At 45.5% G+C, this 26,871-nt stretch overlaps 1 protein-coding gene across 2 annotated transcripts in view; it reads right to left on the reverse strand.

Moving 5' to 3' along the window:
• The window catches only part of TCEA1 (transcription elongation factor A1), a 152,946-nt gene that overhangs the window by 115,448 nt on the left and 10,627 nt on the right, over nucleotides 1–26,871 (reverse strand). For both annotated transcript variants that reach the window (XM_069731351.1, XM_069731350.1), the window contains exons 5-7: nucleotides 22,104–22,174; nucleotides 18,676–18,749; nucleotides 3,203–3,304 (exon numbers count right to left, since the gene is read on the reverse strand). In XM_069731351.1, the coding sequence (XP_069587452.1) occupies nucleotides 3,203–3,304; nucleotides 18,676–18,749; nucleotides 22,104–22,174 (247 nt within the window). The remainder of the gene's footprint in view (nucleotides 1–3,202; nucleotides 3,305–18,675; nucleotides 18,750–22,103; nucleotides 22,175–26,871) is intronic.

Below are 26,871 nucleotides of genomic sequence, written 5' to 3' on the forward strand. Positions count from 1 at the left end.
TTTATCTGACTGTGGGGCTCGTGGCGATCATGGTTGTGAGGGTATGTGTATAGCTCTACTTGCTTAGGGCGCCTCTTTTTGACACAGTAAATATTCTTCTGTGCGTACATATTTCTGGTTTTTATGCCCTATCCTGCACTCTGGCAAGGACGTTTCCCTCTATAATGACGCTCATATGTGGCTATTAACTAACCTGTATCTCGGATCTCAGGGATTTGCCTAATTTTAGAAGAGCCACTGCATTTTGAGGGACGTTCTATATGAGCTTTGAAAGTATGGTAATTATACCAACTCTTTTATACCTATATCTTGTTTGGCGGTGATGCCAGCAGTTCACTAAATCTGTACTTGTGTAACTTACATATATATCTATATAAGTACTTGACACCATTTAGTTGAGTCGGATAAGAGTGACCATACTATAAGATATGCCTAAACTGTATCCGTAACTCTTGAGTATTGATATATATCTGAACATACAGCACAATTGATTTGAGGCTGACAAGAGTTACCCTATGACTAGGTGTGCTCTTTAAACGAGATACGAGAATATATCTACCTCTCGACGCTCATAGGTGTGTCTGATGGTGATATCATCGAGTATTGTCACGACATTGGAAGTAAGTTAATAACATCTCCTTATGTATTTTTATGTTTCTTTCTGGCGGTGATGCCACTAAGTTATTAAATATTTATTTATAATCTACTTACTTCCATTCTCACCTCAGCACCTACTGTGTCTAAACTGAGCTAATAAGAGCTATTGCGGCCCTGCGCTTAGTAACCCGATGTTTACCCTGGTTACCAGTGAAGACATCGCTGAATCGGCGTCACACACGCCGATCCAGCGATGACAGCGGGAGATCCAGCGACGAAATAAAGTTTCAGACGATCTGCTACGACGTACGATTCTCAGCGGGGTCCCTGATCGCAGTAGCGTGTCAGACACAGCGAGATCGTAACGATATCGCTGGAACGTCACGGATTGTGCCGTCCTAGCGATCAAAGTGCCACTGTGTGACGGTACCCTTACACCTTGTAGCACATGTGTTTCTCTCTTTCTCAAGTGGCTTACTATGGTAATACATCAGCCACAGGATGTTGTTCTTTGTGATTTGGCATTGATTCTTTAGGCTTTTTACCTTGCAGACTGGCTCTATATTTGTTTATAATTTTGGTTAGATTTATTGCACTTGCACTTTATATATTATAATTAGAATCGGTCTATGCAGTTTTATTATCCCTGCCATAAAAATACCATTAGTTGCATGTGCTGTTTATCTAATCTTCATTAGATTTTTTTTTTGTGTTACTCTTTTGGACAATTTATGACAATGTCTTTTGTATTATGTACCAAACTCACTCACTTAGGTTTCACTATCCCCCAGCTTTATCCTATTTATTAATTTTTAGATGTTTATTGTACATCATTTGTAATAAATTATAAATTAGCTTAATTGCTCTGAAGTCCAATTCTTGTTTTTGGTTGTAATTCATATTTTTTGGTTGAGCTATAATTTTTTTGCTTTTTCTGGTAATATTTTATAGACGTTGTTGTTATACCTAATATATATTTTTTTTAGGAATTTCTTTAATTTTTGGATGAGAACATGGGGAGTGATTAAAATTTGTTTTTTTAAATATTTTGAAAAATGCTTACATTTTCTAATCCTCGCCCCGGTGGGGTCTTGAACCAGCGATCATTTAATTGCTTGTACTACGGTATATACATCAGTATATGAGTTTTGCAGCATAATGCAAAAATTACATCTACACCAAGAGAGCAGCAATAGGGAATGTAAGCAGGCCACTTGCTGCTATAGGAACCCATTGGCACCCAGTGATGCCAGAAATTGACAGCAGCACTTAAAGGGACTCTGTCACCTGAATTTGGCGGGACTGGTTTTGGGTCATATGGGCGGAGTTTTGGGGTGTTTGATTCACCCTTTCCTTACCCGCTGGCTGCATGCTGGCTGCAATATTGGATTGAAGTTCATTCTTTGTCCTCCATAGTACACGCCTGCGCAAAGCAATCTTGCCTTGTGCAGGCATGTACTACAGAGGACAGAGAATGAACTTCAATCCAATATTGCAGCCAGCATGCAGCCAGCGGGTAAGGAAAGGGTGAATCAAACACCCCAAAACTCCGCCCATATGACCCAAAACCAGTCCCGCCAAATTCAGGTGACAGGTTCCCTTTAAGCAATTACATGGCAGCGATTGTGGCATCAGCACACGGGCTCAGCCCCTTTTCCAGCTCCATGATGCAATGGTACATCAAGGAATGGGAAGAGATATGTTAGTTTTTCCTGATATATTCATTTTATAAAATAGTTTTCTAAAATACTTCTCTTCATCAGTAAAACAACAATTCTAGAATCTCTATTACAGCTCTGCATTGTGCAGATCCTCCGTGGTTCCTCCAGGAAATAGATGAACAACTGATTATTCCCACCAAGCGAGTGCAGACTGGATATCCTTAAAACTTGCACTTGGTGAATGGCCAGGAAGAAATAAGCAGTCTGGTATGTTATATAACCCCAAGAGATCAGTTTTAGTGATTAAGAAAACGTTCAGAGTTCCACTTTAAGGGTATGTTCACACGTTGGGTTTCTGCAGTTTTTTTATGTATTCAAATTGCCTCTTCTGAGAAAAAGAGTACTGCAGTTTTTGTATTCATCAACATAATGTGTTTAAATAAAATGTTCCTGTGCTGAGATAATCTTATAAATGTGCTCCTGCTGTGTACTGTGTAATGGCCGTGTCTGACCGTACAGGAACATGGAACAGATATTACAGCATGGGATCACAGCTGATTCTTTCTGTGAGGTAAAACATTGTTTTATAACAGGCAAGGAAATGTTTTACCTCACAAAAAGAATCAGCCGTGATCCCACTTATAATGTCTGTATACTCTTGCTTCCCCTACTCAGGAGCTGTGGTATGATCAGACGATGTCCCTGCACGATCAGACACGGCCATTACACAGTACACAGCAGGGGCACATATATAAGATTATCTCAGCACAGGAGCATTTTATTTATACACATCCAATTGTGGAAATTATTATTATTCAAAGATATATTGATTACAATGAACTTTAGGTAGTGGGAAACCCCATGTAAATGTAGTTTGATGAACTATATACACACACACACACACACACACACACACACACACAATATGGCCACTGTTATAATACCTGAGGAAAAGAGGTCCTAAGTGGCAGCCAACAGCTTAGAGCAAGAATCCCCGCCAGCTTCTGGGTTGATGTAAGAGCCGTGTACAGTGACAGCGCTCCTCCCTGCAGAAGACACGGGCTCAGGTTATTATGGATAGCATGAGACACATGATAACGCTAGAATAGAAAATCATCTTCAGAGACACTGAAGAGAATACACAAACACATCCCCCAATTACTGACACATGCTGCCCACCGGGTGCCCAACTCAGCCAAGAGTACAACACACATATATAGGAGAAATGTTCAAAACTCATAATGGAAAGATGGCCATGTGTCATTAGGTCAGACACTACAGCAGACACAGTTGCTTTACCAACCGAGATATCGTCATTTTTCTGTTTCATGGTGCTAGCCATACTGCCATATTGGTTGTCACCTTGGAATTTGCTTCTCTTTATATTGTCACTATGTTACTGCAAGGACACGCTGACATAAGGATGGCAGATCAGCAGTTTCTGAGATGCTACTTCAAAGATGGCAGCACTTGTGTACATGTTACAGATTTGTAGTCTTTTTTTCTGCACAGATTTGTCACAAAACCTGAAGGGTTTCCTGATGTCAGCAAATTGAATGAGACTCCTGAAGTCTCATACACACCAGGGCTGTGGAGTCGGTAAGACAAATCTCTGACTCCGACTCCTCAACTTCCATGACGCCGACTCAGACTCCACAGCCCTGATACACACGCTGCTTAATTGTGACTTGCAGATTTCTCTAATAAGCTAATAAGTAGGGAAAAATATGGAAAAAAAAGCATCAAAAATGCACCTATTTTACACTGTGTTTTTCCTGCCAAGTGACGGTCAGGAAATTTCTGCACTGCAGCAAATACATAACCTAGTGTAACTGTCGTATTAATTTTTATTTCAGAAAATCAAGACTATACATGAAATCAAGAAACTTTGCAATGTATCTGCTTTTTCCTCCACCTTCAGTCATTTTCAAAACTCTCAATTCACAGGTAAGATCTGTATTCAGTGAAGACAGTCTTACACAACGGAGAGGAGAGATGGCAAATGAAAATGGTACGGGGAGGAGCTCTGCCTCCAGAATGTTATCAGCAGCAGCCGCCATCTATCTCCGTGATGTAAACATTGGTCTTCCTTGATATTACCTGAAAACTGAGAATTTTCAGATTGAATGATCAGTCCTGGCGGAGAACGAAGCAGATTTCTATCATAAGATATTACAAAGTTGCTTATTTCCATGTGTACTATTCATTTATAAAACAAAAATTAAAAACAATGGTTACACTTTTACCCCTTAACACCCAATGACTGACACAGCACGTCATGAGCGGGTGTCCGTTCCCGCTCCATGACGTATGTCTATTATCACTTTAAACTGTCACTGCGTGTAAACACATAGTGACAGTTCAGTGCCGACTGTCAGTGACAGAGGTGCGAGGACCCATGCCATCTGACTGATCACAGCATGATAGCGCGGGAGGCAATGTTAGCATTAGTGATGAGCGAGTTTACTCGGATAAAATGTTATCCGAGCATCTTGGCCGTGCTCAAAAAAAATATGTTGGAGTCCCTGCGGCTGCTGTTAGAGAGCTGCAACACATGCGGGGATTGCCTAACAAACAGGCATGTGTTGCAGCTGTCTAACAGCCCCAAATGCAGCCTCAGGTACTTATTACCAGTACATATTATCAGAGCACACCCAAGATACTCGGATAACATGTTATCCAAACACGTTCGCTCATCACTAATCAGTACCTCCCGCCTGATCACAGCAGGAGCTCAGCACTGCCAGTGGTCGAGCTCCTGCACTACCAGCCAGGAATGGTGCCAGCACCACGATCACAACATTTGTTAGGCAGACAGAGGGAGGGAGCTCCCTCTGCTTTCAGATTGGCGCCCCCGCGACATCATCGTGGGGCGCAATTGTTGCCATCGTGACTACCAGCAGGTCACACCAAGCTATGGAATGCTGTTCTGAGCATGCTCAGAGCATGGTATAAGAAACTTTCTGTACAGGTATAATGTATTGCGATGCATTGTACCTGCGATCAAAGTAAAAAAAGTAAAAGTTCCATAGATGGACTAAGTAAAAAAAAAAAAAATTGTCAAAATATTTTGAAAAAATAACACACCAATAAATACCCATTTTTATGTAAAAAAAAAAGAAGAAAAAAAAAAGAACTGAACATATTTGGTATCTACAAAACTGTCACAATACTTAAACCCTTCAGTGAACGCTGTTAAAAAACACCATACAAAAAATGTGGTAAACTATGGTTTTTCATCATTCTGTTGGAAAAAAGTGGAATAAAAAATGCAATAAAGAGACAAAGGTAAATAAAAATGGTATTTCTGGAAAAACCGTCATCTGGTCTCTAAAAAAACAAGCCGTCATACAGCTCTATCAGTGAAAAAAAATTAAAGTTATAGCTCTCAGATTAAAGCGAAGCAAAAATAATTATTTTTTCTATAAAATCTAAGAACCATATAAAGTGGGGTATCGCTGTAATCATGCTCACCCGGAGACTAAAGCTGTCTTATCAATTTTACCACATACGAAACAGTACAAAAAAAAAGGACCCCAAAAAACAATCACCTTGTCCCGCAACAAAAAGCCCTCATATGACTGTCGGCAGAAATATGGAGAAATTATAGCTCTTAAAAAAAAAAGATATAAACCTGGTATTGCTGCAATCGCACCGACCTGAAAATAAAGTCGTCTAATCACTTATACCGCACAAGGAACGGCGTAAAAATTAAATAAAACTAATTCCTTACTGGATGTTGATTTGTTCATTCTACCTCCCAAAGATCGCAGTAAGGCTCGGCTCACATTTATCCTGCAGTCTACGCTGAGTGCTTACAATGGGATTTCCATATAATTCTCTGAAATACGCGATTCAGAGATGCGTCACCCCCGTGTAAAATGTTCCCAACAAAAGCTTCAACAATCCACATAAAACCCACTCAGGTCCTGGTTACTGGTAGAATAAAGGCTCTGGAAAAGCGCTATGGCTCCTCGTCCCCAAAAGAAATTTTGTGAATTCTGAGCTCCCAAATCCAAATGCCACCCTCCCTGCTGAGCTCCAGGGCGCCTAAACCACACTTAGAAGCCACATGTTTGGCAGGGGTATAATTTACAAAATGGGGTCACATGAGGAAGGGGGGGATTCTGCTCTTCTAGCAATTAGTGGCTCTGTATATGGAGTCTGCAAACTATTGTAGGAAAGTCTGTGCTCCAGGAGTCAAATAGTGCTCCATCCCTCCGGAGTCTCGCCGTATGGCTAAGATGTACAGCCACAAACCAAAATTTTAGTAGTAAAAATATACATTTTTTTTCTTCATTGCCGAATGGTATAAAATTCTGTGACACACCTGTGGTGTTAATATGATCACTGCACCCCTAGATTAATTCATTGAGGGGTGTAGTTTGTAAAATGGGGTCACTTATGGGGGATTCTGTTGTTCTTGCACCTCAGAGGCTCTGCCAGCGGGTCATGGCACCTGCAAACCACAACACTAAAAACAGGATTTTTGGTTGCTTACCGTAAAATCTGTTTCTCAGAGCCTTCATTGGGGGACACAGGAACCATGGGTGTATGCTGCTGCCACTAGGAGGCTGACACTATGCAAATAAAAAAGTTAGCTCCTCCTCTGCAGTGTACACCCTACCGACAGGAAGCAGGATATTCAGTTAGTGAGAAAGCAGTAGGAGAAGCAACGTGTAGAAGAGAAAGAATAATAATAATCTTCATTTATACAGCGCCAACCAACTTAAGCAGCGCTTTACAGTCTAACAGCTTCAAACACTCAAAGAGCGTTCAAAGAACACAAACCTTAACAGTATAACACAATAAACAGAGTCGTTCAACTTGGGAGGGTGCTGTGTCCCCCAATGAAGGCTCCGAGAAACAGATTTTACGGTAAGCAACCAAAAATCCTGTTTTCTCTATCGCCTTTCATTGGGGGACACAGGAACCATGGGACGTCCCAAAGCAGTCCCTGGGGTGGGAACAGCAGAAAAACTCCATTCAGGTCGGAAGAATCACCACTGCCGCCTGCAAGATCCTTCCGCCTAAACTGGCAACTGTCGACACCAGGTTGCTGCCAAGCAAAGTTGTAATGGGGATGCCCCATGGAGTACCGCCCAGGAGGCGCCCATTGCTCGGGGCAGAGTGAGTCTTAACACCAAGAGGAATCACTCTGGTCTTGACCCGGTGAGCCTCCTGAATGTCAGGTCTGATCCAGAGAACAATCGTAACCTTGGAGGCCGGCAGGCCTCTTGGCGTACCGTCTGGAATGACAAAAGACAGTCCGTATTCCTAAAGAAGGCGGTCCTAGACAAATAGATCCTCACCGCCATGACCAGGTCTAGCCTGTTCAGCGAATGCCCCAGAGAATCGATCAGAGCAGGACAAAAGGTGGGAAGGACGGTTTTATGCAAGTAAAAGTAGGACACCAACCTGGGAAGAAAAGGTGACGAAGGCCGTAAAACTACCTTATCCCGGTGAAGAACCAAGAAATGGGGCGACAGGAGAGCCACCAACTCCGAGGCGCGCCTAATGGAGGTGATGGGCCCCAGAAACACCACCTTGCGGGACAAAACAGACAGTGAGGCCTCATGGGGAGGTTCAAAGGGGGAACCTCACTGAGCCTCCAGAAACAAGATTGAGGTCCCTGGGATCCGCGGGAGTCTGGTACGGGAGAGCCGCATGCGCCACACCTTGGAGAAAAAGGTCTGATCTGAGAACGGGATGTATATAAATCTTTGTACCGTGATAGCCAGTAGCTAAGGACCTCTGAAAGGGACTTCAGAAAAAGGATGGAAAGGGTTGCATCTGACCCTTCAGAGAACTAAGGGCAAGACCGGCATCAAGTTCTGTCTAGAGAAAACGGCCAAAATGGAAGGTTTCAACTGCAAAGCTGTTAACTTGAGCCACCAAGAATTCTGTGGCAGATGGGTCCCTGGTACAGAAGATCTGACCAGACTGGGGGCCTCCAGTGGGAGTTCGCGAGGAGATGGGCGATCTCAGCGAACCAGACCCTTCTGGGCCAATGTGGTGCGGTCAGAATGACCGGCACCCCCTCCGCCTTGATCTCCAACAGCCTGGTAAGAAAGGGAAGGGAGGAACAGAAAGGGAAGTACAAATTGCGACCCAGGAATGGTCAAAGTATCGGTATCCACAACAAGAGGATCGCGGACTTGGAAACAAACGGTGGAACCTTCCTAAACAGGAGATCCGTGTCCAGAGTTCCTCATCCAAGGCAAATTTGAAGGAAGACCTCCTGAATCAGGGACCCCTGTCCTGCCGCAAGACCATCGCGGCAGAGAAAACACTGCGGCCTAGTAAACCACGCCGGGGATAAGCACTGCAGATAGTGCAGAGACAGTCGCCTCTGCCCAGAGGAGGATAATAGATACCTCCGCCATTGCCAAGAGACTGATTCCCTCCCTGGCGGATGACGTAAGTCACAGCTGAGGCATTGGACGTATGGATTCTGACTGGCAGAACTCTGAGAAGCCTTTCCCAGAGACTCAGGGATAGAAGAAAGGCCCCTATCTCAAGGGTATCGAACGGCGGAGAGGACTCTTGCTCTGACCAACGCCCCCTTCAATGACGGATGGCGAGAAAATGAACCCCAGCCAGGAAGGCTGGTGACCGTCGTCACCACCTGCCTTGGGAGGACCGGACCTGGGGAATGAGAGGGGATGACAGCTACCAGTTGAGAGGCTATTAGAATCGGTCGGACTGGAGGATCCAGAGACAGTACAGACGTGTCCCACTGAGGAAGGATGGCCTGCTGAATTGGTCTCACGTGGAACAGCGCAAAAGAGAACGCTTACGGAGCTGTCACCATGCATCACAGAAACGTCGTAGCTGAACGGAAGGAAGGCAGCCGAGGGCCCTGCAGAGAGCGAGCTCCGTGTGGAGAATTGCCTGCTTCTCGCGAGGATAAACCCCCGGCGGTGTCGAAGAACATGCCTAAGAGTACGAGACGCTGACTCGGAACGAGACAAGACTTTGTTCTGTTGGCCAGTCACCAGAAACGGGACAGGGAGACGAGGACGATGGTCAGACTCTTCTGGGCCTGAGGCTTGATGAGGATGACAACAAGGTATGGAATGAGCACTAGGCCCCTCATACTCAAGGAAAAACAGGACATGGAGCAAGGCTTCTTGAATATCCATGGAGCACAGGAATTCCTGTGGATCCATGGAAGCCAGGACTGAACAGAGGAACTTCATCTTGAAATGCCGCAGGCGGAACCTTCTGTTCACTAACTTCAGAGACAGAATGGGTCGAACAGCGCAGCTCTTCTTCGGCACTACAAGCAGGTTTGAATAGAAACCTGAGAAGCGTACCAGCTGTAGGACGGAAACAATAACCTCCGAACAAACAAAGAAGGAAATGGACGCAAAGAAATCTGGGATCAGAGGAGGATTTTCAGAGGGCGGGATTCGAAGAAGCAATTCCGGGCCGCGAAGCGAACCGTATCCTGTATCCGGAGGATACCACCTCCCTGATCTAAGCGTCCTCCACCGAAGCCAACCAAACATCCCTGAAGAAGGCAGGGGATGCCTGCCCAAACTGGAAGAAACGCTGGGCCGTTAGCACGAATTATGCCGAGGAAGATCTGCCAGGTCTAGGCCTGGTGGACCAACCATGGGAATTGCGGGAACGCCGGGAAGGGATAGGCGTAAAGCCTTTTCTCTAGCCAGACGAAATCGCAGTGTGTGTTAGCTAGAAGAATCTTCCGACGCCGCAAAACAGCGAAAGGACAAAGGGAACTCGTGCCTCCCGTGGCGTCATTAATACTTTGTTCCAGCATGTAGCCAAAGAGACAGGCCCCCTGGAAGGGGAGGCCGGTAAGGGACTTCTTGAAGACAAGTCCACCTGCTGCGTCGGATGGCCACCATATTGCTGGACGCGTGAACTGCACAAGCCGCGCATCTAGGGAGGCAGATACCAAATATTTACCTGCATAGGAAATTTGGTCTGTCAGGCCAGCTAGCTCCCCCGGAGGAGCTCCAGCCGGGGTGCTCTTACAAGGCTGTTTGGTCCATCTATCTATGGTCCCTGAGACCCAGGTAGAGGCAATAGCCGAGGTACAAAGTAGAAGCAGCCGTTTCAAAGGCTGATTTATCCAGCGGATCTAAAATTATATCCTTTGAACCCATGCCGAGTTGGTAGACAGTCTGGGAAGTGACGAGTCCAGAATTGCCGAGGAATCAGTCCAGTTAGCGATGAGCTCAGGAGAGAAGGAATATAGGATGCCGAGATGCTTCCCTGTCTGACAGCATCTGGTATGGCTCGCATTTCCCCTGGCAAGTACTACTACAAATTCAGTGTGTGGGGCAAAGACCTTGGAAGGTGGTTTGACCGTCTAAACGAAAACCGCCTGTTCTGCGGGTTCCGTAGAGGTATCCATGATGCTTAGGGTCTGGTTGATCGCATCTGAAACTTCCTCTGCAAACATGACCGAGGAAGCCCGTCTCCCTCTCGAAAGAGAGAGGAGGATCAGGAAGAGGGATCTCACAGGTCCAGACCAGAGGGCAAGATGGAGCAGGAAAGAAAGGTGTCAGACGTCCATGGGGCTGATGGTGGACGTCCTGGTCTCCTCCAACCGACAGGCTCTGGAGGGCGAGTGGGTGGGGAATGGAGCTGGGACCGAACCTCTAAGCACGCTTGTGTGCTAGGATCATGGTCCTACTGTCGGATCTATGAGGATACGGGGTGGCAGTACATGGCGTACTCATAGTCCATAATGTGGGTGCTCTTGTAGCCTGAGTTGAACAGGGCTGGACAGAGAATCCTGTGACCCACTAGAAATTGCGGTCGGGCACGGACACCAAGTACGTGACATCCTGGTGAGGTCCGCCCCAGACTGAGACAAAGGGAAAAGCCCACCCAGGGATAGCCATGGATCTCGGTCTCACCCGGGGTAGGGACTCCTGGACAGGGAGTTGCTGCAGCTGACAAGAGGAAGCAGGAGGACGGGAACGCTCTCCTTATAGGATAGGACTGGGAGCAGACCCACTAAATGATGCCCGAAGGTTAGGGGAACAGGAGAGGGGAGTAATAGACTGCATAGCAGAGCTACTCACAAAAATAGTATAGTCCTGTAGACTGCTCCCAGCTGTAGCTGCGACCGGCAACATGGCACAGGTCCAGGGCACCAGCGATGAGACGGCAACCTAAGGAGGCTGCAGGGGACCCCGCCGGAGAAAGCGTGTGCTGGACTCGGCTGCAGTCTGGATGAACTGCCGATGGTGACCGCTGAAAGGGCACTGGAGCGTGCGCCCTGCTGCGATGTGGCGCCAAGCAGCGGCAAAGAAGTCATGGGCCCGGGTGTACCAAGATGGCGCCGGTGGGCGGGGAGTAAAGAGATTGTCGGGCGGGAGAAAGCCCGCCCGAAAAAAGCGGAAGTGAAGGAGCGCGGTACCGGAAGTAGGCCCCGGCAGAAGCCGGGACCTAAATTAGAGGCCGGCGCCGCCGGAAAAGAGACCGCGGTCCCGGAGCAGAGCGCCGCAGAGCAGCACGGCCGCCTGCCAGGGCCACCAGAGGGACCGAAATTGCCAGGGTCGCGGCCGAAGCCGGGGCCTAAATTAGGTCGGTGCCGCCGGATAGAGGAGACGCCGCCTCGCAGCGCCAAGCCCGTAGGAAGTAAGTAGCGCGGCAGCCTGCCAAGGCCGCCGCGCAGGCACAGGATACATTGCAGCCGCAGGGGAAGCGGTGCCCCTGTAAGAGGTGACATAGCGGCCGCCGAAAAGAGCGGCCGCAGGGATGAGGGGGATTAGCTAAGGGGGGAAGTGCGGCGGCACCACCGCGCAAGATAAGCTCATCTAGGGGCCCCTGGGATCCCTATTAAAATAAGGTCAGCGCCGCCATAAAGGGTCGTGCAGCGCGCCTTAGGAACCTCTACTCCCCCACACTGAGGGTGGGCAGGGAAAGGTCTGGGGGATATAGGGAAAATACTCACCTAGTCTGCTACTAACCTGAGGGGGTGAGACGTCCACGGAGCTGTGATGGACGTCCTCGTCTCCTCCAACCGACAGGCTCTGGTGGGCGAGTGGGTGGGGGACGGAGCCAGGACCGGACTTCTAAGCACGCTTGTGTGCTAGGCTCTTGGTCCTGGAGAGGGATCTATGAGGATACGGGGTGGCAGTACACGCCGTACTCATAGTCCGCATTGTGGGAGTACAGGTGTGACTGTTCACCCTGTATCCCTCCGGAGAAACCTGAAAAGAAACGACGCACATTGAGGTAGATAAGGGTCTAATGAAAGACCCGTGTCCACCTCCTACTGACACTAAGCTAAACTGAATATCCTGCTTCCTGTCGGTAGGGTGTACACTGCAGAGGAGGAGCTAACTTTTTTATTTGCATAGTGTCAGCCTCCTAGTGGCAGCAGCATACACCCATGGTTCCTGTGTCCCCCAATGAAAGGCGATAGAGAAATCTGAACTACAGTAGGGCGCACCTTCCCATCTGAGTTTTGCACTGTGCCTCAAAAGTAGTTCCTGATTACATGTAGGGTTTTGGTGTACTCAGGAAAAAATGGACCTGAAGGTTTGTTGTGCAGTTTCTTCTATTAGCCCTGATAAAAATTAAAAATTTTGGGCTAAAACAACTTCATGGTATAAATGTGGTGTAAACATGCTCACTGCACCCCTAGATAAATTCAATGAAAGGTGCAGTTTGTAAAATTGTGTCACTTAGGGAGGTTTCTGCTGTTCTGGCACCTCATGGGCTCTGCCAATGTGACATGGCACCCTCAAACCATTCTAACAAAATCTGAACTCCAATATGGCGCCTCTTCCCTTCTGAGCTTTGCACTGTGCCTCAAAAGTAGTTTTCGACCACATATTGGGTATTGGTGCACTCAGGGGAAATTGCACAAAAAAAAAAATTGCACGGTGCATTTTCTCCTGTTACCCTTATGAAAATAATAAAAATTGTGGATAAAACCATTTTTGTGGGACAACTATGAATCCACAAGTGCTTCAAGTTTATAACGTAGAGCGGTGAAAATTAAAAAAAAGTCACCTTTTACCCACAAAAATGTATTTTTAAGCCCAATTTTTTTTTATTTTCACAAGGCTAACGGGAAAATTGTCCCACAAATTTGTTGTGTAATTTCTCCTGAGTATGCGGATACCCCATATGTGGAGAAAACCACTGTTTGGGTACACAGAAGGTCTTGGAAAGGAAGGAGTGACGTTTTGGAAGACAGACTTTGATGGAATGGTCTGCAGGCGTCATGTCGCGTTTGGAGAGCCCCTGATGTGCCTAAACAGTGGGAATCCCCCCAGAAGTTACCCCATTTTGGACGTACTACACAGAATTTGATAACATTAGGTCATCCCAAATTTGTAATTTCTACAATGGATAATAGGAGAAAACGGACCCCAAAATTTGTTGTGCAATTTGTCCAGAACGTGATTATAGCCCGTATGTGGTCAAAAACTTCTGCTTGGGCACATGGCAGGGCTACGAAAGGAAAGAGCGCTATTTGCCTGGGATAGATTGTGAATGCTATGTCGCATTTGAAGGGCCCCTGACATGTGAAAACAGCAGAAACCCCCACAAGTGACCTTATTTTGGAAACTAGACCCCTCAAGGAATTCATCTAGGTGTGTAGTGAGCATCTTGAACCTATAGGTGCCTCACAGAATTTTATAACATTGAGATGTGGAAATATGACATTTTAGTGGTACAAATGTAATTTTTGCATTTGATGCAAATTTGTCAGGTACACAAAGTTTAATAGGTGAAACTAGACTCCACAATTTATTGCTCAATTTCCACCAAACGTGGTGCTGTCCCATATGTTGTCAGAAATTACTGTTAGGGTATGTGCACACGTTGCGGATTTTGCTGCGGATCTGCAGCGTTTCCGCAGCTGCGGATCCGCAGCAGTTTCTCATGAGTTTACAGTACAATGTAAACTTATCGGAAACCAAAAACGCTGTGCACATGCTGCGGAAAAAGCCGCGCGGAAACGCAGCGGATTATTTTCCGCAGCATGTCAATTCTTTGTGCGGAATCCGCAGAGGTTTTCAATCTGCTCCAATAGAAAACTGCAGATGGAAAACCGCAGCAGAATCCGCATTAAAAAAACGCGAGAAATCCGCAGTAAAAACCGCAGCGGATTTTTCTACGTGTGCACATAGCCTTAGACTACCTGTCAAGGCTGAGAAGGAAGGAGCCATTTGGCTTTAGGAGCACAGATTTTGGTAGACTAGTTTATGGGCGATATTTGCAGAGCCCCAAAAGGTGCCAGAACTGAAGAAAAACCCCAAAGTGACCCTATTGTCATTGTCACTGCACCCGTCAATTAATTCATCTAAGGCTGCAATGACTATTGTGTAACATCCATGCCAGGCTTTTTTTCTGGAGAACTGCAAATTTGCCAGTCTAGTACTCATACATTGTGTCCTCAGTGTAGAGCCCCCCTATATTATAGCGCCCCCATACATTGTGAACAGCTTGTGCTTCTGGGGATACGCACCCATAAATTAAGTGCATTCTCTCCATTACAATAATGCCAAACATGTGGCTTCTTACTGTGGTTTAGGCCTCTTTCACACTTCCGTCTTTTCAGATCCGTTGCAATGCGTCGTTTGGGAAAAAAATGGATCCTGCAAATGTGCCCGCAGGATCCGTTTTTTTCCCATAGACTTGTATTAGCGACGGATGGCCACAAGTCGCATCAGTCGTGCGACAGATCCGTTGTGTTTTGGCGGACCGTCGTCTGGAAAAAAACGTTCAATGTAACGTTTTTTTGTCTGCGTCGGGAAAACGTGTCGCGACAGATCCTGTGGCATACGTCGTTGACTAGAATGGAAGCCTATGGACACAGGATCCGTCGTGACACGTCGTATGACGGAATCCAGCGCTGGAATCCGTTTTTTTACAATGAGCATGCTCAGAATCAGGAATTTGTAGCCAATTGGCCAGACAGGCCCCAAATCTATATAAACCTGGCCTGGGGCGTCACCCCCAAATGTGCCAGCAAGACTCCTGCCAGCCTGAAGACAGCCAGCCAGTCAATATATTGGTTTCCCTATCTCCCAGTAGCCAATCACATTTGGGAGACTCCCATTTTTAGGCATGGAAAACGGATCTGTCAAAAAAACGGATGGTAAAAACGGATGCAGTTTTTCGACTGAACCGTCTAGCGGATCCCTCGAAATACTCTGTTTTTCACTATTTTTGATGCATCCGTCGATACGTCGTGCCGACGCATTGTGACAGATTAAAAAAAACGGAAGTGTGAAAGTAGCCTTAGGCACAGTGGGGCTCAGGAGGGGGGCATTTAAATTTAGGAGCACAGAATTCACTGGATTTTATTTGAGGGGGGAGCCATGTCACTTTTCCAGAATCTTTGTTCTACTAGCAACGTGGGAACCCCCTAGACTTCAAGTGACAGATGACGGACCTAAGTGGTGGCTGGTTTTGGGCAGGATAAATTAGGGTTTTTATTGGTAACATTTTGGGGTACATAATTTTTGATTGGTTCCAGTATAAGGCTGGATCACATTCTGGTGTTCTTCCTTGAGCACTTACGTTGGGGTTTCTGTGTAAATCCCACAAAAATGTAATTCAGATGAAACCTCCAACGGAACCACCCACCATGCGGCAGATGGAGACACTTCGAACTCCAGAGACCAGTCCAAAGTGACTCCATCTGCCTCATAACTGAGTGGTTTCGTGCAATGTTTTTTTCTGAATCGCGGTTTTGGGGAATTTACATGGAAACCCCGACGTATCAATCAGCGGAGAGCAAAGGATAAAGGTGAGCCGAGCCTTATTCCGATTTTCGGGAAGTAGAATGAACAAATAGACAGCAGTACAAGAATAGTTCTTTTTTTCATTTTTGCCTGTTCTCCATGCAGTGTAAGTGATTCGGCAAATTTATTCTTTTGGTCGGTGCGATTACAGCGATACCAAATTTATATATTTTTTTTTTTTTTAGGTTTTGCAGCTATCGCACAGTAAAAAGGTCTTTTTGTAAAAAGTAGGTTTTTCTTGTCGCCATATTCTGAAAGAAATAACTTTTTTATTTTTTGGTGAACAGAGCTGTATGAGGGATCATTTTTTGCAGGATGACTTGCAGATTTTTTTTTGTACCCTATTGGAGTACATAACATTTTTTGATCACTTTTTATTCAGATTTTTCAGACACATGATGGACAAAACCAGCAATTCAGTTATTATTTTTACTATATTTTTGCACTGTTCACCATGGGGTCAAAGTGACAGATTTGTTCGTCGGATTGGTACGATGACAGTGATACCAGATTTATATTTTTTTTTACGCTTTGTTCTTTCATATAATAAAAATAATATTTTACAAAAATGAATTTGTTTTGCATTCGTATTCTAAGAGCTTTAACTTAATTTTGTTGCCAAATGAGCCATATGAGGGCTACTTTTTTGCATGACGGTTTGGTGTTTTCATTTATGCTATTTTTTTTTTACATATGACTTTTTGATCACTTTTTATTCAAATTTTTTTAAGTCAGTATGATGAAAAAAGCAACAATTTTTGGCATGTTATTTTACGGCATTTGTCAAACCGAATAAAAAAAGTGCTAGTTTTGTAGAACAGTTTGTTCCGGATGTGGTGATACCAATTATGTTTCATTTTTTTTTTTTTGCTTATTTTTGTTTTATCACAAACGCTGCGTTTTGAGTGGTGAAACAGAATTTTATAATTTGTGGGCACTTTGTGTGTTTATTTTTTATAGATGTTATATTTTACTTTTTTTTTTTTACCTAGTCCCACTGTGAGACATGTGCAATTTTTATTTTGATCACTTGTCTTATACACTGCCGCACTCATGTCTCGTGTCAGTGTCTCGCTGATTGTGTTTATTGCAGGATCTCACAGGCCACCATACCCTCTGGTCATCACATGACCTCAGGGTACCATGGTAACCATCGGGACTCGCAATTCTCATTGTGGGGTCTGATGGTTACCAAGGGTGTCTTGTGACCCCGTTGCAACAACTTGAAATACCACTGTCGCGATTGACAGCGGAATTTAAGGGGTTAATCGGGCTCGATCGGTTGCAAATCTGGCCGGGTCTGACACTGCAGGGTGTTTTCTGTCATGTACAGTTGACACCCGAGGGAATCGCCATTTTAAAACGCCAATCAGGGAATAAGGCCCCTTAACGACCGCTGTTTTAATGCGTATTGGCAGTTAAGTGGTTAAGAAAAATCTTACTGCGGTCCCTGACAGTAGTAAGGTTCGTGGAGAGGCGCGCGCCACTTGTCAAATGCTCCTGATTCACTATGAGGTGTGTGCCTCTTAACCCCTACACCATCTTGGGTTTTTCAGTTTTTTTAATTTCCGTGTTTCGCTCCTCTTCTTCCCAGAGCCATAACTTTTATAGTTTTCCCTCAATATGGCCATGTGAGGGCTTGATTTTTGCGGGACAAGTTGTAGTTTGAATGACACCATTGATTTCACCCTATAGTATGCTGGAAAACGTGAACAAAATTCAAAAAGTGTGGTGAAATTGCAAAAAAAAGTGCAATTCCACAATTTTTTTTTCTACCATGTTCACACAATGCTAATCTGACCTGAAATTATGATTCTCCAGGTCATTACAAGTTCGTAGACACCAAACATGTCTAGGTTCTTTATTCAAGTCGTGAAAAAAAAATCCAAAGATTGTAAAAAAAAAAAAAAGTTGCCATTTTCCAAGACCCATAGAGTCTCCATTTTTCGTGATCTGGGGTTGGGTGAGGCCTTATTTTTTGGGTTAAACGATCATATCAATAAAAACATCAGATCGGTGCAAAAAGAAAAAAAAAAAAAAAAGCCCTAACCCAACCCAAGATCATGAAAAATGGAGAAGCTATGGGCATCGGAAAATGACACAATTTTTTTTCTTTTACAAACTTTGGATTTATTTTTATTTTTTTTCACACCACTTAAATAAATAAAACCTATACATGTTTGAAGTCTATGAACTTGTAATGACCTGGAGAATCATAATGGAAGGTCAATTTTAGCATTTAGTGAACATGGTAAAAAAAAAATCCCAAAAACACTTGTGGAATTGCACTTTTTTTGCAATTTCACCGCAGATTTTTTCCCCATTTTCCAGTACACGATATGGTAAAAATCAATGGTGCCGTTGAAAAGTACAACTCATCCCGCAAAAAAAAACAAGCCATCACATGGCCATAGTAATGGAAAAATAACAAAGTTATGGCTCTGGGAAGCAGGGGAGGAAAAAAAATGGAAATGCAAAAACTGAAATACCCTTGGTCCTTAAGGTGTTAAACGCAGCTGCTAGTAAAGGAAACCACGTCATCTAAAAGCACTAAATTAGGAAATTAATAAAGTTCCCGATATTTGAAGCGCCACCAAAACTACAGATTTACCTTAACCGAGTTGTCCCAAACTTGTCAGCATCGTGCACAACTACACTGCTCTTACCTGAGAGAATCCTCCCAAGATGATCCTGTTGGAGGGTATCCCGTTTTTCACTTCTTGATCTATTAGCGCTTTAACTGTTGGAAAAAAGAAAAACTGGTGGTTATAGACGAGGAAATTCTGGTATTGAAATGGGCTGATAATTCAGCAGTGATCATACTAAATAGAAGAGGCATTGCATCCATTGTACACTGCGCAGGACGCCAATGTAGGTGCACGGCAGCGATATCTGCTCACGCACAGCCAAACCTCACGAGTGATCTGGAGGCAGGAGACCTACGGAGGGCGAACGGTTTCACAAGCATTGCTAACAGCTCCAGCCTTGCTCAGCAATAGTCTGACACGCAGGCGGCAGAATGTGAGAACACGTAGGATCAGAATCTGCAAAATGTTACAAACTAGGAAAAATTACATCCGGAGTAGAATTCTTCAGGAGGAAAAAATTCAGAAAGAAATATCTAGAAAGAGATGACAATGAAAGGGCTGTAAATCTAAATATTCCGGTTTTAGTCCTTAGTCCTCCATATAGAAAGGCCCTCATCATCAGTAAATATCAGACACTAATGTTGTCTCCTGTCCAGCTGCTATATTGCAGGGGTTATTCTCTACACTGCACAGGTCTGTAATTCCCACAGACCTCTATTATACTCTATGGAGCGGGCGAGCATTGTGAACTGGAGACTGAGGGGCACAAGACCCCGTTTCTGCTACCACACATCCATAGTGAATTGTGCGAGCAGGTAATAAAACACTCATGATGGGAATAACCCTTTAATTAAAAGTTATTTTCAGACATTTCTTAAGTTTTCTTATAATCAATCAGAAAAAAAAAATACCAAACTCACTGACATAAGTGACTATGGAGGGGCGTCTCGAAATTGTCCCTATCTAACTGCTTGAGTGTAATATGTCATATGACTCGCTGTGACATGGTCCTCATCCCCCACCATGACCATGGACTGCTCGAGTGTAATATGTCATATGACTCGCTGTGACATGGTCCTCATCCCCCCCCCATGGCCATGGACTGCTCGAGTGTAATATGTCATGACTCGCTGTGACATGGTCCTCATCCCCCACCATGGCCATGGACTGCTCGAGTGTAATATGTCATATGACTCGCTGTGACATGGTCCTCATCCCCCACCATGACCATGGACTGCTCGAGTGTAATATGTCATATGACTCGCTGTGACATGGTCCTCATCCCCCACCATGGCGATGGACTGCTCGAGTGTAATATGTCATATGACTCGCTGTGACATGGTCCTCATCCCCCACCATGACCATGGACTGCTCGAGTGTAATATGTCATATGACTCGCTGTGACATGGTCCTCATCCCCCACCATGGCGATGGACTGCTCGAGTGTAATATGTCATATGACTCGCTGTGACATGGTCCTCATCCCCCACCATGACCATGGACTGCTCGAGTGTAATATGTCATATGACTCGCTGTGACATGGTCCTCATCCCCCACCATGGCGATGGACTGCTCGAGTGTAATATGTCATATGACTCGCTGTGACATGGTCCTCATCCCCCACCATGACCATGGACTGCTCGAGTGTAATATGTCATATGACTCGCTGTGACATGGTCCTCATCCCCCACCATGACCATGGACTGCTCGAGTGTAATATGTCATATGACTCGCTGTGACATGGTCCTCATCCCCCACCATGACCATGGACTGCTCGAGTGTAATATGTCATATGACTCGCTGTGACATGGTCCTCATCCCCCACCATGACCATGGACTGCTCGAGTGTAATATGTCATATGACTCGCTGTGACATGGTCCTCACCCCCCCCCCCCCATGGCCATGGACTGCTAGAGTGTAAAATGTCATGACTCGCTGTGACATGGTCCTCATCCCCCACCATGGCCATGGACTGCTCGAGTGTAATATGTCATATGACTCGCTGTGACATGGTCCTCATCCCCCACCATGGCGATGGACTGCTCGAGTGTAATATGTCATATGACTCGCTGTGACATGGTCCTCATCCCCCACCATGGCCATGGACTGCTCGAGTGTAAAATGTCATATGACTCGCTGTGACATGGTCCTCATCCCCCACCATGGCCATGGACTGCTCGAGTGTAATATGTCATGACTCGCTGTGACATGGTCTTCTTCCCCCACCATGGCCATGGACTACTCGAGTGTAATATTTCATATGACTCGCTGTGACATGGTCATCATCCCCCACAATGGCCATGGACTGCTCGAGTGTAATATGTCATATAACTCGCTGTGACATGGTCCTCATCCCCCACCATGGCCATGGACTGCTAGAGTGTAATATGTCATATGACTCGCTGTGACATGGTCCTCATCCCCCACCATGACCATGGACTGCTCGAGTGTAATATGTCATATGACTCGCTGTGACATGGTCCTCATCCCCCACCATGGCCATGGACTACTCGAGTGTAATATGTCATATGACTCGCTGTGACATGGTCCTCTTCCCCCACCATGGCCATGGACTGCTCGAGTGTAATATGTCATATGACTCGCTGTGACATGGTCATCATCCCCCACAATGGCTATGTACTGCTCGAGTGTAATATGTCATATGACTCGCTGTGACACAGTCCTAATCCCCCACCATGACCATGTACTGCTCACTCCACTGATTTACTTCTGGCATGGATGGCTGGGCGCTCATTGGCCGTCAGCTCTCTCCCAAGACCCCCATCTGTCAGGGAAAAGCCACGTGATGCTCACACACAGACGGTCGGCGTGCTGACTTTAGACTAACATGTATGAGGGCCCTTTCAACGCGTACTAAAATACTTCAAGTCCCAGAATCCTCTTGACTAGCCGCTATCCCCGCCATTTTGTCTCAGACATCAGCAATCATGTAACTGCAGGGGGCTGTCCATCATAGCCAGTGACATGCCTGCTGGCGACCTGACACTGATGGGGGGTCTTGTTGCCACTAACGCTGTATCATTCAGCCAAGGTTGTCAGCAGCGCCAGGCGATGGGTGCACGTTATCAGGACTTCTCTCCCCACATCATCCCAGGTTTTGGCTATTAAGCATTAGCTTCAATTAATTGGAAATGACAAAGAGATAAATACAAGTCAATGTTTCTGCCGCTGATGAGAAGGGCGGCCATAGCCGATGGAGAGACGATCTGATTATGGCCTCAGTGGTGCGGCCCTGACAAGGTCCTAGGACTCATAGTAAGTCCATCAGTGTGACAAGGAACTCTAGATCTTGGACGTGACGCCATAGATGCCTACAGCAGCTTATTTGGGAGTACTTCGGACCTGCAGCTTTGCTGTGTAGTCCTATGTGTACAGTGGACATTGCCTTTTTTGCCAGATTAATAGCCGACGTGTTGTATCACCATTGCCCATAGCAGATACTGCTGGCCGGGTCTTCTATACAATACACAGTGAACCCGCTTACTATTTTCCGCAGCCTGCTTGATGCCAACGTCATCTTCCTGGGCGTCCGGAGACAATCCAATTATGTCAAACCTAAAACAACAATGTATTAAACACATTACATTAAGTAAAAGGCCGCAGGTATCCATTGTAATTAACGAGAGGGCGCCGTGTGCCCGTCATTATATTCCCTAATACAAAATGCAGCATTAATATCCTACGGAGCAGCGCTTCTCCGAAAGCCTCAAGGACCATTACGTTTGTCGTGTTGTTTCCAGACATCGCTAAGCCAGCTTCACTCTGTGGACGCTGAATTTTTAATAATGTCATTTAAAAATTAATTAGAAAGAAGGGAGATAGTTAACGTCCCCTGACGGAGAAGCAGCAGGAGAATTACTACCTGTAATGGTGAGAAGGAGAAGATCTAGGGGCTGCAATGCCAGACAAAACATGTACGGTATTAATGGGGAAGGATTGGACAGGGTGGAGGGACGTTACCACATTACGGAGCTCATTCTCCAGACTCCACATTTCCGATCCATCTAATCCATTTACAATGCTCGCATTCAATTTATTATACTGCAAAGTCCAGAGCCGAGGGACGTCACAGACCGAGATGATTGCTACTATAAAAGAGGGAACATTTCCTTCCCTACATCGGAGGGTACATTCATATCTGGATGCAATTACTTCTTTATCCGGCTTTCCAAGCTCTGCTAATCTGCATCAGAGAAAACGTTGATTCTGTCACAACTGCTGCACCCAGTAAACAAAGTGATACATTGCTGGAATCAGGGTCTCAGCCCCTGCCTCATGTTGCTGTCAGAGTACATAGCAAAAACCTGCTAGCACATTCCTTTTAAGTGCTCTGCGATTGTGAAAGCACTTCTCAAGCCTCTTCCTCCCAAGCCCAATCTTCTTCTCCTTGACTGCTCCCTAGCTTCACTACAGAGCATGGTAATAGACTTTTGGAAGTGCTTTGACTCTCCCAGAGCACTTAAAGGGGTTGTCCAGGTTTAGCATAAAAATTTGCAATCTCTCTATGTGACTGCAGACTTGTGAATCCTTACATTGTGCACAGTGCATTCAGGATTAACCGATGCTGGGAATAGACAATCGTGTAACGATATGTGATATGCATACTTCTAGGCACATTCCCACTAGACATGCGCAGCCTCACTCATTTACTTACACTGAGCGAGGCCACACAAGTCTAGTTGGAAAATGGCCGGGGGTATGCACATCGCATCCTTGTGGTTACATGACCGCCTGACCTGACACCAGAGAATCCTCACATCGCACGGTGTGTGCGACGTGAGGATTCATAAGTCTGCAGTAATATATAAGTGAAGTCTGCAGTCTCTATAAGGTGGATGGTGTTGTCCTTCAGAAGGCAACTCGACCATATAAACAGCTTTGGGTCCATATTGTTCTCACAGATTCCCCTTTAGGGCTATCTCTGTGCAGCGCTGTGGCGTATGTTGGTGGTATGTGAATGAACTGAAATGAAGTGCTTGTCTGTGGAGGAGGGACAGAGCGGCTGATCTCACAAGTAGAGTTATTGTCCTTTTTGGACAATCATTTTTATTAGCAGGAAGACATATGAACAGCTACGGTTCCCTCAGGATAATGATGGCTGGTGTTGTAGTCGAGGGTGATACATGATAACAGCACATGCCGCTTTTCTGTCAGGCAGATGCCTCCTCTACGAGGCTCCAGAGTCAGCGCCAATCTAATACTGTGGCATATGGCAACACCTGCTAAGCTAGCCAAAAGAAAGGATCACTAATACTTGGCCTACATTTGGATAGGAACGCTGAATAACAAAGCTACAGCCATCGTGCTGTGAGCTGCTTCCACACAGTCCACCGTGACCCGAGAAAGTGCTGAATGAACGGAGATCGATCTCAGATCAACAGCTTTATAGTGGCCTCCACAGCCGTCAGCTGAGGGAGCAGCTAATCTCCTCAGCGCCCCATACACAGGCACGCTCATGTCAGCTGAGTGTGCATGTATTCTTCACAGAAACAGCTAAGTAAGCGCCTGTTAAACAGTTCTGGGCACGGCTTGAGAACAAACTATTCAGCATGGTAAAATTCAATATGTCTGATTCTTCTTTGCATCATGTCATCCGCAAACATTAGAATGATGGCCGACCCTGATGAAATGAATGACATTAGCTAGATGTGTGCGGCCTCCTATACATCACCATGTACAGAAATATAGGGATGAAGGATAGATGCAGGACAGGTCGATGACAGAGCAATGTCCCCCTACACGAGCCAGAGGAGCACGTCCACTAATGACACAACCACTCCTATAATTGACAAGCTGCAAAAGGCTAAATGTATGGCGGACACGCTGCAGCTTTCCTGGGCAGGTCAGGGCATTCGCTCCACAGAAGGGGGATATCCTACTGGGAGAACCCCCTTTATCTAGGACGATATCTTCTACAATTTCCAGCTAGAAAACGTCACTACATAGATGATGCCAAACAGAAGTGATAGAAACAGTGCCAGGGTGTAACTGGGAATCAGAGATTGAGATGGGGCATCTACATGTAGTGAGCCGAGTCAGAAAATAGGCCGTCCACAACGTGGAGCCATGAACAGACAACCGTGTATTCTCTCATCTGAGGGAATTGGGTCCATTAGGCTCATTTGAAAAGTATAATGTTACAGGGTATATACACTAGATTCCTTGATAGGGCGTTGATCCAGGGAACTAGTCTGATTGCCGTATGTGGAGTCGGGAAGGAATTTTTTCCCCCAATGTGGAGCTTCTTCTTTGCCACATGGGTTTTTTTTTGCCTTCCTCTGGATCAACATGTTTGGTTAGGCTATGGGTAGAACTAGATGGACTTAGTCTTCCTTCAACCTTAATAACTATGTTACTATGTTACACTGTGAATACAGAGAGCGCACAACGAGCGCATATAGAGAGAGAGCACACAGAGAGAGCGCACAGAGAGAGCGCACAGCGAGAGCACACAGCGAGCACAGAGAGCACAGAGAGAGAGGACACAGAGAGAGGACACAGCAAGCACACAGAGAGAGAGAGAGCACACAGAGAGAGAGAGAGCACACAGAGAGAGAGCACACAGAGAGAGCACACAGCGAGCAGAGAGTACACAGCGAGCAGAGAGTACACAGCGAGCACACAGAGTACACAGCGAGCAAAGAGAGCGAGCACACAGCAAGCACACAGAGAGCACACAGCGAGCAGAGAGTACACAGCGAGCAGAGTACACAGCGAGCAGAGAGTACACAGCGAGCAGACATAGTAACATAGTAACATAGTAACATAGTTAGTAAGGCCGAAAAAAGACATTTGTCCATCCAGTTCAGCCTATATTCCATCATAATAAATACCCAGATCTACGTCCTTCTACAGAACCTAATAATTGTATGATACAATATTGTTCTGCTCCAGGAAGACATCCAGGCCTCTCTTGAACCCCTCGACTGAGTTCGCCATCACCACCTCCTCAGGCAAGCAATTCCAGATTCTCACTGCCCTAACAGTAAAGAATCCTCTTCTATGTTGGTGGAAAAACCTTCTCTCCTCCAGACGCAAAGAATGCCCCCTTGTGCCCGTCACCTTCCTTGGTATAAACAGATCCTCAGCGAGATATTTGTATTGTCCCCTTATATACTTATACATGGTTATTAGATCGCCCCTCAGTCGTCTTTTTTCTAGACTAAATAATCCTAATTTCGCTAATCTATCTGGGTATTGTAGTTCTCCCATCCCCTTTATTAATTTTGTTGCCCTCCTTTGTACTCTCTCTAGTTCCATTATATCCTTCCTGAGCACCGGTGCCCAAAACTGGACACAGTACTCCATGTGCGGTCTAACTAGGGATTTGTACAGAGGCAGTATAATGCTCTCATCATGTGTATCCAGACCTCTTTTAATGCACCCCATGATCTTGTTTGCCTTGGCAGCTGCTGCCTGGCACTGGCTGCTCCAGGTAAGTTTATCATTAACTAGGATCCCCAAGTCCTTCTCCCTGTCAGATTTACCCAGTGGTTTCCCATTCAGTGTGTAATGGTGATATTGATTCCCTCTTCCCATGTGTATAACCTTACATTTATCATTGTTAAACCTCATCTGCCACCTTTCAGCCCAAGTTTCCAACTTATCCAGATCCATCTGTAGCAGAATACTATCTTCTCTTGTATTAACTGCTTTACATAGTTTTGTATCATCTGCAAATATCGATATTTTACTGTGTAAACCTTCTACCAGATCATTAATGAATATGTTGAAGAGAACAGGTCCCAATACTGACCCCTGCGGTACCCCACTGGTCACAGCGACCCAGTTAGAGACTATACCATTTATAACCACCCTCTGCTTTCTATCACTAAGCCAGTTACTAACCCATTTACACACATTTTCCCCCAGACCAAGCATTCTCATTTTGTGTACCAACCTCTTGTGCGGCACGGTATCAAACGCTTTGGAAAAATCGAGATATACCACGTCCAATGACTCACCGTGGTCCAGTCTATAGCTTACCTCTTCATAAAAACTGATTAGATTGGTTTGACAGGAGCGATTTCTCATAAACCCATGCTGATATGGAGTTAAACAGTTATTCTCATTGAGATAATCCAGAATAACATCCCTCAGAAACCCTTCAAATATTTTACCAACAATAGAGGTTAGACTTACTGGCCTATAATTTCCAGGTTCACTTTTAGAGCCCTTTTTGAATATTGGCACCACATTTGCTATGCGCCAATCCTGCGGAACAGACCCTGTCTCTATAGAGTCCCTAAAAA

Source organism: Ranitomeya imitator, chromosome 6 (genome assembly GCF_032444005.1).
Source record: "Ranitomeya imitator isolate aRanImi1 chromosome 6, aRanImi1.pri, whole genome shotgun sequence".
Taxonomy (NCBI): domain Eukaryota; kingdom Metazoa; phylum Chordata; class Amphibia; order Anura; family Dendrobatidae; genus Ranitomeya; species Ranitomeya imitator.